At 37.4% G+C, this 12,955-nt stretch overlaps 1 protein-coding gene across 6 annotated transcripts in view; it reads left to right on the forward strand.

The window, feature by feature from the left end:
- LOC307146818 (CD48 antigen-like) overlaps positions 1 to 12,955 on the forward strand; it is a 122,194-nt gene that overhangs the window by 78,986 nt on the left and 30,253 nt on the right. The window contains exons 1-6 of one of the 6 annotated variants that reach the window (XM_079851111.1): positions 2,155 to 2,312; positions 3,442 to 3,738; positions 4,254 to 4,502; positions 5,435 to 5,524; positions 6,265 to 6,305; positions 6,419 to 7,266. In XM_079851111.1, coding sequence (XP_079707237.1) covers positions 2,252 to 2,312; positions 3,442 to 3,738; positions 4,254 to 4,502; positions 5,435 to 5,524; positions 6,265 to 6,284 — 717 coding nt within the window. In that variant the 5' untranslated portion in view covers positions 2,155 to 2,251 and the 3' untranslated portion in view covers positions 6,285 to 6,305; positions 6,419 to 7,266. Of the gene's footprint in view, positions 1 to 2,154; positions 2,313 to 3,441; positions 3,739 to 4,253; positions 4,503 to 5,434; positions 5,525 to 6,264; positions 6,306 to 6,418; positions 7,267 to 12,305; positions 12,436 to 12,955 lie in introns of those variants that run through there. The other 5 variants (XM_079851120.1, XM_079851110.1, XM_079851113.1 and 2 more) reach the window with 5 other exon arrangements.

Raw genomic sequence — 12,955 nt, forward strand, 5'->3', positions numbered from 1 at the left:
TTATGTCATAATTGAGTGGAAAAAATAATATGTATGTGGCGGCAATGCGTCACCGTAGAAGAAAATGTGCTGTATTTTGCAATCTTACACCCGTCTCCACAGTGACCTCCAGTGGTTAGAACAGTGTAAATGCAACAAAAACCTGGGTCAAACATGCATAAAAACACCTTTTACAAATCTATTGCACAATTTTTATTGAGAGTCAAATCTTTCAAATGCAATTATCTAATCATTTTATAAGATTATCAAGTGTCTATATGTTCTTTTATCAATTGTCAGGGTTTGTTTTGTTTGTTCTATGAATGGCTCAGCTAAACGGGCCAATAAGAGACTATTAAAGGAGAACTCCGGTCAATTTTAACATTGAGCTCATTTTTTTGTACATTTGGAGTGCTGTCAATACAGAGAACAACGACAAAAATCGGTGTTGCCTACACCGTGTTATCCTCTTTTTAAAATTTGCACCCTGTTGACTTCAATGGGGCAAGTACTAAACCTGCTTTTAGCCTCTTAACATCCTTGATGTGTCATTACAAGTGCCCAGCCATGTGAGTGATTCCTTCAGAGTGAAAACGGTGAATCTGACTGCAGTAAATGTGAAAGATATGAATAAAAATGCTGTTAATTCAGCCAGCGCTCATACCTGTATTTACTTCCTGTTTTCGGTCAAAGTCCACAGTAGTCGATTGTCAAGTTCACGCAGTTAGTTAGTTACCTATGATCACGCGCGTGAACTCGACAATCGACTACTGTGGACATAGTTTGGGAAATGAAACTAGACAGTCTGTTAGAATCTTGTGATTAACAAATGAAGTAATCATTAAAACAAAGTTTGCTTTACCTAGTAACAGAGGGGTTAGCATATGAAGAACCAATCAAATATTGGGGAAATTATGTAATGCAGCCTGACATTTATGCCATACCTCTATACTATAAAAACTGTTGTATTCTTGTGCACTGTGGGATTTTCTCAATGGAATTTATCTGAGATCCTCCAGCCTTGATTCTTCTTGGGAGAGTTTCTCTGAGAACTGCTCGAAGACTCTCCCGACCGTTATTAAAGCATTTAGAGGACATTTGCTGATGTCTGTCTGTTAATTTCTGCTGCGCTGCAGGTCAGTTTAGGGAAGCAAGTAAGTTAGAGTAAGAGACTCGGCCAGTTGTCGACGGAAGACGCAGAGAGCTAGAGTATAAAGGTTATTAAGTGTCGATTGGAAGACGCTATGGGTGTCGATTTGAAGACGCCAGATTTATATTTATTAAGTGTCGATTTGCAGACGCTAGATAGTCAGGTTTAGGGAAAAATCCACTACACACGCTTATCCTTAAAGCTTGCATGTTGTTTTATTTTGTACAGGTTGCACAGTCAACAAAATATGTGGTCACATGACTTTCCCATTACATGGCTCCTACAATCTTAGTTAATAAAAATCCAGCTGTTCATTGTTTGTTCATGTTAGTTCATGATGCATTAACTAATGTTAAAAAATAGGCCTACAACTTTTTATTTCCATATTAGTAAAAGTTTAAATTAACATTAAAAAAGTGCAGTGAAGTGACCAATAGTGTCTGGCTGCAGACTTGCACTCTCAGACACCAGCGCTTCCTCTGCAAGTGACGTCTCTTGCAATCGACACCTGCTCTCCGATGCCTTTTTTTTGCAGAGGAGGAGCTGGTGTCTGAGAGTGCAAGTGCAATCCATCTCAGAGCCAGGAGCGGACCTGGACCTGATAAATCTGTGGTCCGCGGATCCAGTTCCCACCCTCGAGTCTTCATCTTCCTCGCCGCTGTTGTGCCGAATTTCGACTTGAGTCATTACCTGATTGCCTAATCCCCACCCCTAATCATAACCCCTTCCCCACAACTAATCCTAAACTTACCAATACTAGGAGGGTAATAGTTTGGTGGGTGGTCCGGAAATAATCTTCTTCAGCCTGTATCCCTGCCTCATCACTTCCGGGGCCCGAATAAAATTTAATTGAATAAAATCCTCTGTCAAATACAAAATTTGTTAAGACATTTTTAAAACGAAATGTCAAATTCAGATGGAGATTGATGTGTCTTTAGTAAGTATGAACATAAAAACATGCAGTTTAAAAGTGTTTCCTACATTAGATCAACTCAATACCACATGTTTGTGGTTTCTGTTTTTGCACTTCCTCTTTATTCTCTGTTCTTACACTTTGTCACAGGAGTGTAAAAGACATTCTGAGCTAAAGAAGTGCATTAATGTGTACTTTGTCTAACAGAAATGTCACATCGATGCTTGCTGGTCGCCATCATTGTGTTCATCACCACAGAAGCTATTTCAGGTAAGTGAAGTTTATAATGTTTCATTGAAGATGGCACAGCATCTCTTTTTTTTTTTTTTTTTTTTTTTTTGTCGAACCTAAAGCAGTTTAGTTTTACAGTGTTGTTGAGGGTAACACCGTATTGTAAGTTAAGTATTCAGATTACTTTTTTAAGTAACTAGCAGCACATTACTTTTAAATTTACAACAAAATATCTGAGTTACTTTTTTGTTGTGACACCCCATTGTCTGAGAAGGTTTGCGGTGTCCCACACCCGTTCCCATTCTACAATTGACCATTTGTTCAGGATGTGATCAACCCAAATGGTGAAGAAACAATATAGCTTGACTTTCTTTCATCTATATGATAATTAAGCCATTTTGGGGATGAGCTCATTCTAAAATATATTTTGGAGTGGAATCTGGGTCAAGGCAGACTACAATTTCTTACTAATAAGTAACACAAGTTCCTATGTTTTCCCATGTGTTGACTGACAGCTCTCCTGCTGCTGAGAGAAATTGGGATAAAGGCTGAGGTGTTGTGTGCGCTGTGTGTGAACATGATGCTAATTGTCAGCCTGATGTCATGAAATGCGTCTCTATAACACGCATTGTGTTTATCATGCAATTTATACGTTTTAAATAAAATGTGTATTATATGCACGTGAAAACTGCGTGTCAAAACCATAGCCTGAAAAAAAAATGGTTTTGACACACAGTTTTCGCGTGCATATAATACGCATTTTATTACGTGTAATACGCACGTTCCCCACACCCCTACCCAAACATATAATACGCACATAGGCCTACCTCACACACAAGGGCTTTACAGTGCGTATCATAACTAATTTTCACATATACATTGCACGATATACACAATGCGTGCTAGAGACGCATCTAATGAGAACGTGTTGTTATTGTAGTTCTGGACTAAATGTGAGCATGCATTTTCTCATCTCACATGTACAAAACAAATGAACTATTCCTCAAAATGAATAAAAACTTCTTTTAAAAGTAACTTTCCCCAACACTGTAGTTTTAAATTTTATTATAATATTGTAACCTAATTGTGAAATATTAAATGACTGTAGTGGATGACAGAGACTTTCTTGTTGAATGTTGACTAATAAACTGTCTCCGATTTTAATTAGGTACAGAGGTGGTGGGTGCACTGGGTGATGAAGTTTCCTTTGGTCCAGATCAACCTCTTCCTCCTTCTTTCTCCAGCATCACATGGAAACACATTAAAGGTGGTGACACTGTGAAGGCGATTGAATGGGAAGACGGAGAAACTCAAACCCCGAATCCGATATTCAACGGCATCACGACTCTTAATACGAAGACTGGAAAAATCACGATTAAGAAACTAAAAATCGAACATAGTGGAGTTTATACCATTGACATCAGCGGTAAAGAGCAGGAACAAAGATTCACATTGACTGTTATGGGTGAGTGGATGCTGATTATTATATTAATATTATTACTGTAAAAGCATCATATTGTTATTATGATTTTTACTTAACTATATAGCTAGTAATTCTTTCATCTTTTTTTAATCTATATTTGTGAAATAAAATGTATTATATAAATGTTAATATATGTAATTGAACTGTTATTACACAAACAAAATCTACCACACTATCATCATGTGTTTTGAACAGTACTGCAGTGTTCTTTGACATACCTTGAACTACAGTAAATACCATGATATGTGCTAATCATTCAGTACCAGGTATACTGTATACTTACCGTCACTATATTTTGGCAGTACTTTGGTACACTGATATCAGATTATAAAACCATGGTGCTTTATAAGTACTTTCAAGAATACCGTGATACATGTCCAAAAACATGGAAGTACAATGGGTTCTTTTTTTAACATTATGGTTCGTATTAAAATTGTAGTGAATATGCCATCTGATACCAACAGTGTAAATGTTTTCATTGTTTATTTCTTTCACAGAGCCGGTCCCCAAACCTGTGATTAAAATAGAGCCGAGTGATAACCCTGATGTTATGTATTTAATATGTGAGTACAGTGATAAAATCATCTGGAGGAATTCTGCTGGAGAAACACTGACGGGTTTGGTATACGAGAATACCATTACAGTTGAAAAAAATGGAAATCCAGAAGAATTCTACACCTGTACACTCCAGAACACAGTGAGTGAGGAGACCAGTGAACGGGTATATGAGAGAGATCTGTTTAAAGGTGAGACAACGCTTTAATAACTGAGTCTGATTATTTTTTAATGCTTAAAGTGGCGCTGAGATGTTCCTTCTGTTCAGAAATTGTATATACACTGAACACGTGTTTGCCCACGTCATACTTAAAACATATTTGCAGAGGTGTAAAGTCCAGGTTCAGAAAGTAAAAGTCCTCCTTCCAGTCACCTGGATTTGCTAATTAGCACAGTTTTTCCACCAGGAGATAATTAGAGCTAATTAGTGAAATCAGCTGGCTGAGTTCATGTGTGGAATAAACAATGGCAGGACTTTTACTTTCTGACCCCTGGACTTTACACCGCTGCATATTTGAATGTGATTGATGCATTAGAACTGGATAAAAAAATATCACAGCAAGTGTCATCTATTAGAAGAGAGAACGACAGCACATGCACACTTTACCAGACAAACATTTCACAGAAAGAAGTTCTGCCGATTCATTTTGACTTTTTAAAATTGATTTTTAATACCCTCAGTTGCTCTCTTCCACCCAAGGACTTATTTTGATGTTAGTTTGACACTATAAGCAGGTTTACAGTAATATGAAGAAGAGATGGAGCAGGAGATCTGATCCCCCATCATCTGCCATGGTCATTTTACATGCATTATGTAGTGGCTGATATATTCTTGCTGCACTCAGACACACACTTGGGTCAGACATTGATATCAGACTTTTGCAATGAACGTAAACAAGATGGCAGCAGTAAATCTTGCTTATGAAAGACCAACACATTAATGCTGTTTGTTTGCGGTTTCTGGTTTCAAACTTCCTCTATAATCTCTGTTCTTACATATCATCAGTTTATTTAAAAAAAAAAAAAAAAAAAAAATTCTGATCATTTACATGTTTTTCCCAGGGATGAATTTGTTTTATAAGCTTAATATATGTTTTTTTTGTTTGTTTGTTTTTTTCATTAGTTTTAAACAGGGAGTTTGTCATTTGGATTTCCATTGTTTTGATCTGCTTGGTTTTTATCCTCCTTTTCCTGTTTATACCACCTTTATATGGTAAGAATATTGTGTTTAATCTTTTAAAACATTTCAAACATATAAATGTGCTTATCATTTGCTTAAAACTCAAAACAAACATTCAAACCACTGGGTAATTTGCCATTTGCAACCTGTTTTACTTCCATAATATGACATTGTTCTGTGCAAAATCAGATATTCAGAAAGAAAACATTTTTTTTTATTATTCATTGATTTTATTGGATTGTTTAACAAAAAAATCTAGAATGGAGCCTAATTTTGCTAAAAACAATTAATAAAATACTATAAAATGCTTAAATTAGGCTACAGGTTAACATTAAAGAAAAGGAAGATGAAAGATTGTGTAGAGAAACATTTTTAGAACAGCATGCACTCATTAATGTTTAAAGGAAATGTGAATAAGGAGAGTGTGAGTCTTAGACCTGATGTTGCAATTAAAGGATTAATTATTATTATTATTATTTTACTATTATTATTATTATTATTATTATCACTGATAGTAGATGGAATAATTACTTTATTAGGAAGTTACTTCGAACAGAATACAGCCCAATATCTTCGAAAACATATTTGCAATCTAAATATGAGTAGAAATATGCATGAAATATTGCATGGAAAATAAGGTGGGATAAGTACATTTTAAAATACTAAGTGTACCTCATTATTTTTTCACTAGGAATGTGTATTAATAGAGTAAATAGGCTTGATTATGGTATAATGACTGTATTTGAGTGATCGTGTCCCTGTTGTTCTTTAAGGCTCTTCTGCTGCTCGCTGACGGAGACAAAAGACTTCCAGAGTAAGTTTACTTCTTGAGTCCTTGTGGAAAATCATTAATATGTGCAATAATTCAAATCAAATGGGTCTAATCAACCCGAAATATACATTAAAAATGAGCATTTTTCCCCTCAGAAATGACATGCATGAGTGAATGACTGATGCTCATCATGAGCCTCCAGACTCTTCAAATACAAAGCCACATGTGGATCTTCTCGACACATTCACCTGATCATCGGCTCTGAATCCCAGCTTTACTAAAGCCTCTGCTCTTAACCGTCTGTGCTTCATAACTTCATAGCTTTGACTGTTGCTCTTTGACCTTTCTGTCTGCTAGGCCGCACGGACACTGTTGGACATTCATCCTCAGGTTATGATTATATTAATCTGCTGTAACATATGCAAATACATTGTTTTCAAAGTGACAAGATGAGAATCACTTTACAAAACCTTCTGCTTAGTTTTTATCTTTTTAGATTTTAGATTTTTATCTTTTTAGAATTTAGATTCCAAGGTAATGAGTTTGAATGTTTTTGTTGTTTTTGTACATTACATCTATGTATGCGCTGTATGTACATGAATCGCAAGTGTTTGTATGTGTTTCTCCTGTTTTAATGGTCCATTTTCCCATCATGAGGACATGCTTTCCACTAACAGGTTCTCATGACTGCCATCTTATTCACTTTGTGGATATTTTACCTGTTGTGATCGGCTGGTGACGGGAGAGAAATAAAGCTTCAACGGTCACTGAGAAGAGGAGAAAATTACTGAAATCAATGTGCCGTCTGGAGAGAATGTCTCCTGGCTTTAGATCTGTTTGTGGATTGAGTTTTAACGTGATTGTTTTGATTTTCTGTGTGCCAAAGTTTCATTTTAAGATATTATAGTCTCTAAGCAATTATCTTTCTTTATATAATGAGGTGGATAGCAGTTTTGTGACATTTTTCTCCTGGTTTTGGACTAATAAAGGATATTTCATGTAGAATTTTTTTTTTTTTTTTTTGGTTCAGCCAACATGTAAGAACTTAAAGGGTTAGTTCACCCAAAAATGAAAATTCTGTCAGTAATTACTCACCCTCATGTTGTTCCAACCCCGTAAGACCTTCGTTCATCTTCAGAACACAAATTAAGATATTTTTGATGAAATCTGAGAGCTGATCACTTCTCCATAGGCTTCTAGGTGACCGAAACTTGCTGGCCCAGAAAATTTATTAAAGAGATCGTTAATATAGTCCAAGTGACTACAGTGGCTCAATCTTAAGTTTATAAAGCGACGAGAATACTTTTTGTGCGCAAAAAAACCCCAAAAATAACGACTTTATTCCACTATTCATTTCCTTCTCTCTGGGCCTCGAGTTTTTTCACGTAGTAAAACATCGCAGTGCCTCGGAGGCAAACCCTTCACACTCAAGTTTAACCTCTCACGGGCCAGGCCCAAAGAGCCAGGAGATCCGCCTCCACATTCATTATTCCCAGGACATGGGTTGCCCGTTGTGAATGAAAATGCTTCACGCCCCACACGATTAGTTTCCGTGCCAGACTGTGAAGCAGATGGGAACGTGTGCCTCCCTGGAGGTATATGTATGCCACCGCCGTTGTGTTGTCTGATCCGAGCATGCAGAGTGACGTCACTATCACTTTGCGGTTGAGTCGGCGTTTTGGACACAAGCCCTGCGCCGCCGTCCAGTTCTGAAACTCCCTCATTCGCAACAGACCCAGTTGAATGACAGAAACTGTCGAGGCCATCAGCCCCAGAAGACGTAAACACGTCTAAATGAAACTCTGTTTCCTTTCTGAAAAAGGGATAGACAGCCGTGAATTCGCTCCTCGGACAGAAACGCTTGATATAGGCCCGAGTTCAGTCTGAGACCCAGGTAAATTATCTCTTGCGTGGGCACCAAGCAGCTTTTTGTCTCATAGCCTAAGCTATTCTCATTTGTCTCAAGCCTAAGCTCTCCAAATGAGACAAGCATTTTTGTCTCTTTCTCTGCCTGTTACCTTGACGGCGCGCACAGCAGCAGATCGTCCAAATATGCTGACACTCTTAGACCCATTATTCTCAGCGGTGTGAGCGCTGCTTCCACACATTTGCTGAAAACCATAGTCTATGATTTGGTCCAGCTGTTGCTGTTTAGTGTCCTCATTTACCATGTGTGTATATATACTCCATTTTCTGTTAAAGGGATACTTCAGGATTTAGCATTAAGCTTTGAATTAGTAGAAAACCTGTAGTATTTTCGAATTACCGTGCTTTCCACCCTCATATCCCCCTGAGACGAGAGATTTATGTATTTTTTGTCTGGAAAAAATCCTCAGATGACGCAAAAAATGTCATTTTGCCTCATCATAGGATTTTTTGGCCAGAGGCGAGAGACTACAGCCAGTAGGAGGAGCTGTCCCGCATGTGTTCAACCCGCCCAGAGAGGGTGGGATCTCACTCACAGAATGTACACACAGTGTCAGCCGTCTTTCTTTGGAAGCTAAGCTAGCAGGCTCTTGTTCTGTGGAGAAAGCGGAGTAGTAGGGGTTACCATCCTCTTTTTCCCGGACTTGTCCGGCCGTCGAGATCGTCCAAAATGTCCGGGATTCGGCTTTTGCTTTCTGCAGTCGCCATTCATTGTTTACATGCACACCTTTTGTTTCAATCTAACTGAATTCATTCCGATTGGTGAATCTGAATGTAGTGTTTACATGAACGCTAAACAAGTGATCGGTTGATGTGCGTTTTAACATTGCTAAGAAAATTCCCGCTCCTCCGTGAGAGATACGAGACCGGTGCGCCTCAGTAATCACACCACCGGCCTCGCGCCGTTCTCCCGCGGCCCTCAGCCTCGTCCTGCTCACCACAGTAAACATAATGAATGGCGACTGTAGAACGCAAAAGCCGAATCCCAGACATTTTGGCTGATCTCGAAATCCCGGGCACGATATTTTTTTTCCCAGGATGGTAGGGGAAGACTCATGAATATTCATTAGGGAAGGCATCCCTGATTGGTCTGATGACCTACCACTAACCCCGCCCCTAAACCTACCCGTCACTGGGGTTAAGACTAATAAGGAATGACTTCCCTAATGAATATTCATGAGTCTTCCCCTACCATCCTGGGAAAAAAAATATCGCATCCCGGGCAAACTCGTCACGGAGTCTCACTAGTAGCCTAGCCTTGTCGTTTTCAACTGCGCTCTCTTACCGGTAGGCGCGGCTTGGGAGTGGCCTCCTAGGGCAGCGAAGCAAGTGCATTCTGGGAGTTGTTGTCTTTCATCCACATAAGCCAAAAATACATACACTCAGTCTAGAAAGCTCCAAATTCAAAAAATAATTTCACATTTCTTCTACATAAATGACCTATTTTAAATACACATTCATCTTTCCAAAGGTGAAGTATCCCTTTAAGTCCCTTGTCAGTTCTTGTTTGTGTGAAAGTGGTTATCATCTTCTGAGTGTGTTACTTGATTAAAAACACTGTAATTCTCACCATTTTCTTCATTGTGCGCCTAGCGGTGGGCAGATCGAGGTGAAACAGGTGAAATACTACAGTATGTGAAACACTGAAACAGTTGAAGCGAATGTGCTGTATTGTGCAATCCGACACCCGTCTCCACAGTGACCTCTAGTGGTCAGAACAGTGTAAATGCAACAAAATCCAGGGTCAAACATGCATAAAAACACCTTTTACATATCTATTGCATATTTTTTATTGAAAGTAAAATCTTTCAAATTCAATTATCTAATCATCTTATACGATTATCAAGTGTCTATATGTTCTTTTATCAATTGTCAGGATTTGTTTTGTTTGTTCTATGAATGGCTCAGCTAAACGGGCCAATAAGAGACTATTAACAATCATTATTCATTTTAATTATAGGCTATTAATGTCTAATTAAAATGTCTACAAATGTATAAAACAGATATCAGGTAACACCCACAGACACTTGTTCATTTACAGAGTAGGCTTTGGCTATTTGATGCCAAATATACGTTTTATTTTATAATTTAAGATAAACATAAAAAAATAAAAAAAAGTGCAACATACAATGTGACAGATGGGGAATAGTGCCAGCAAAGGTTACAAGCATTTTGGTACTTTTATAACAAGATATTCCCAAATTAACTTGAAGTATATTGAAAGATTACGAGTAAACGTCTTTCTATGAGTGTTGATAAAGTAAAATGATGCAAAATGTAACATATTTGCACATGAGAAATGCTATACTTTTATATAGTAATGATAAAGAATCAGGATAAATTGACTTACATTATCACATTATACCCCTTTTTAATTTAATACACAATAACATTCATGTCACACCATGAGACTATTTTAGTCACTAAGACAGTAAACTAGTGAATAAATGTAAATTTCAGGACAAAATCTACAAGACCACATATATATTTGGAAATATAAGAGTTGGTAGAATATAACCCAATGAGTTCCATGACTTACATGTGAGATTTTTTTAAAAACTTTTTTTAGCCAATGTCAACCACCCATATACATATATATATATACACACACACACACACACACACACACACACACACACAAAATAGAAATCATAGTTAACTGTAACACTTAACAATAAGGTTAACTTAACATTAGTTAATGTACCTAACATGATCTAACAACGAGCACTACATTTTACAATACTTAATAATCTTTGTTAATATTTGTAGCAGCACATAAAAACTATCCAAAAACCGCTAAGGAGCTGAGTGCAGGAATAACTTCTGTGACACGCTTATTCTTAAACCTTGCATGTGGTTTTCTTTTGTACAGGTTGCACGGTCAATAAAATATGTGGTCACATGACTTTCCCAGTACATGGCTCCTACAATCTTAGTTAATAAAAATCCAGCTGGTCATTGTTTGTTCATGTTAGTTCACGGTGCATTAACTAATGTTAATAGCACTACAACTTTTGATTTCCATATTAGTAAAAGTTGAAATTAACATTAACATCAACAAAGTGCAGTGAAGTGAAGTGACCAATAGTGTCTGGCTGCAGACTTGCACTCTCTGCACTTCCTCTGCAAGTGACGTCTCTTGCAATCGACACCTGCTCTCTTTTTTGTTTTTTGTTTTTTGTTTTTTGCACTGGAAGAGCTGGTGTCTGAGAGTGCAAGTGCAGTCCATCTCAGAGTGCAAGTCTGCAGCCAGACGCTATTGGAGAGGTCAGTCCATCTCAGAGCCAGGAGCGGACCTGGACCTGATAAATCTGTGGTCCGCGGATCCAGTTCCCACCCTCGAGTCTTCATCTTCCTCGCCGCTGTTGTGCCGAATTTCGACTTGAGTCAGTACCTGATTGCCTAATCCCCACCCCTAATCATAACCCCTTCCCCCACAACTAATCCTAAACTTACCAAAACTAGGAGGGTAATAATTTGGTGGGGGTCAGAATTCGGGCAAGAACACCGGTCCCGTCCAGAAATAATCTTCTTCAGCCTGTATCCCTGCCTCATCACTTCCGGGGCCCGAATAAAATTAAATTGAATAAAATCATCTGTCACCATAATACAGAACTGGTTTACACCGCATATGTGTGGGAAAACATATTGGATCCGTAGCCTCCTGCAAATAGTGTCTTGTGAATATACAACAGCACGAATCAATGGGGCCAAGCCTTCTACCATTGATGCTTGGCAGTGCTTTCTCTTTGGAATACGTGATTGTATGGAGGAGTGACTTCTGTGGGTTCCCCTTTCTCCCTCCTTTTGACTGGACATTGAGTTGTTGAGTATGTGTCTGTTGTTGTTTTTTTGTTTTTTTATATATATATAAAAATAAAATAAAAAATGTTGATAAAAAAAATAAATAAAATCATCTGTCAAATGTAAAATTTGTTAAGACATTTTTTCATTTTTAAAACAAAATGTCAAATTCAGATGGGGATTGATGTATCTTTAGGGAAGTATGAACATCCAAACATGCAGTTTAAAAGTGTGTCCAACATTAGATCAACTCAATACTACATGTTTGTGGTTTCTGTTTTTGCACTTCCTCTTTATTCTCTGTTCTTACACTTTGTCTCAGGCTTTTAAAAGACATTCTGAGCTAAAGAAGTGCATTAATGTGTACTTTGTCTAGCAGAAATGTCACATCGATGCTTGATGGTCGCCATCATTGTGTTCATCACCACAGAAGCTATTTCAGGTAAGTGAAGTTTATAACGTTTTATTGAAGATGACGCATCTCTTTTTTTTTTTTTTTTTGTCGAACCTAAAGTAGTTTAGTTTTACAGTGTTGTTGAGGGTAACGCAGTATTGTAAGTTAGGTATTCAGATTACTTTTTAAAGTAACTAGCAGCTCATTACTTTTAAATTTACAACAAAATACTACTTAGTATAGTTACTTTTTCAAATAAGTAACACAAGTTCCTATGTTTTCCCATTGACTGACAGCTCTCCTGTCCTCATGCTGAGAGAAATTGGGAGTAAAGGTTATTATGTGTTATTATAGTTTTGCATTTTTCATTCGTTTTTATTTTTATTTCGTTTTGACTTTTTGTTTTCCAATTCAGTTTAGTTTTAATTAGTTTTTAAAGTGGTTTTGCTAGTTTAGTTTAGTTTTTGAAAATGCGTAGTTTTAGTTTAGTTTTTATTAGTTTTAGTCTTTTTTTGTAATTTGGGTTATTTGTCAGGGGCAAGATTCAAAAAGGTCAGAAAAAGTATTG

Source organism: Squalius cephalus (assembly GCF_949319135.1).
Source record: "Squalius cephalus genome assembly, chromosome: 2".
Taxonomy (NCBI): domain Eukaryota; kingdom Metazoa; phylum Chordata; class Actinopteri; order Cypriniformes; family Leuciscidae; genus Squalius; species Squalius cephalus.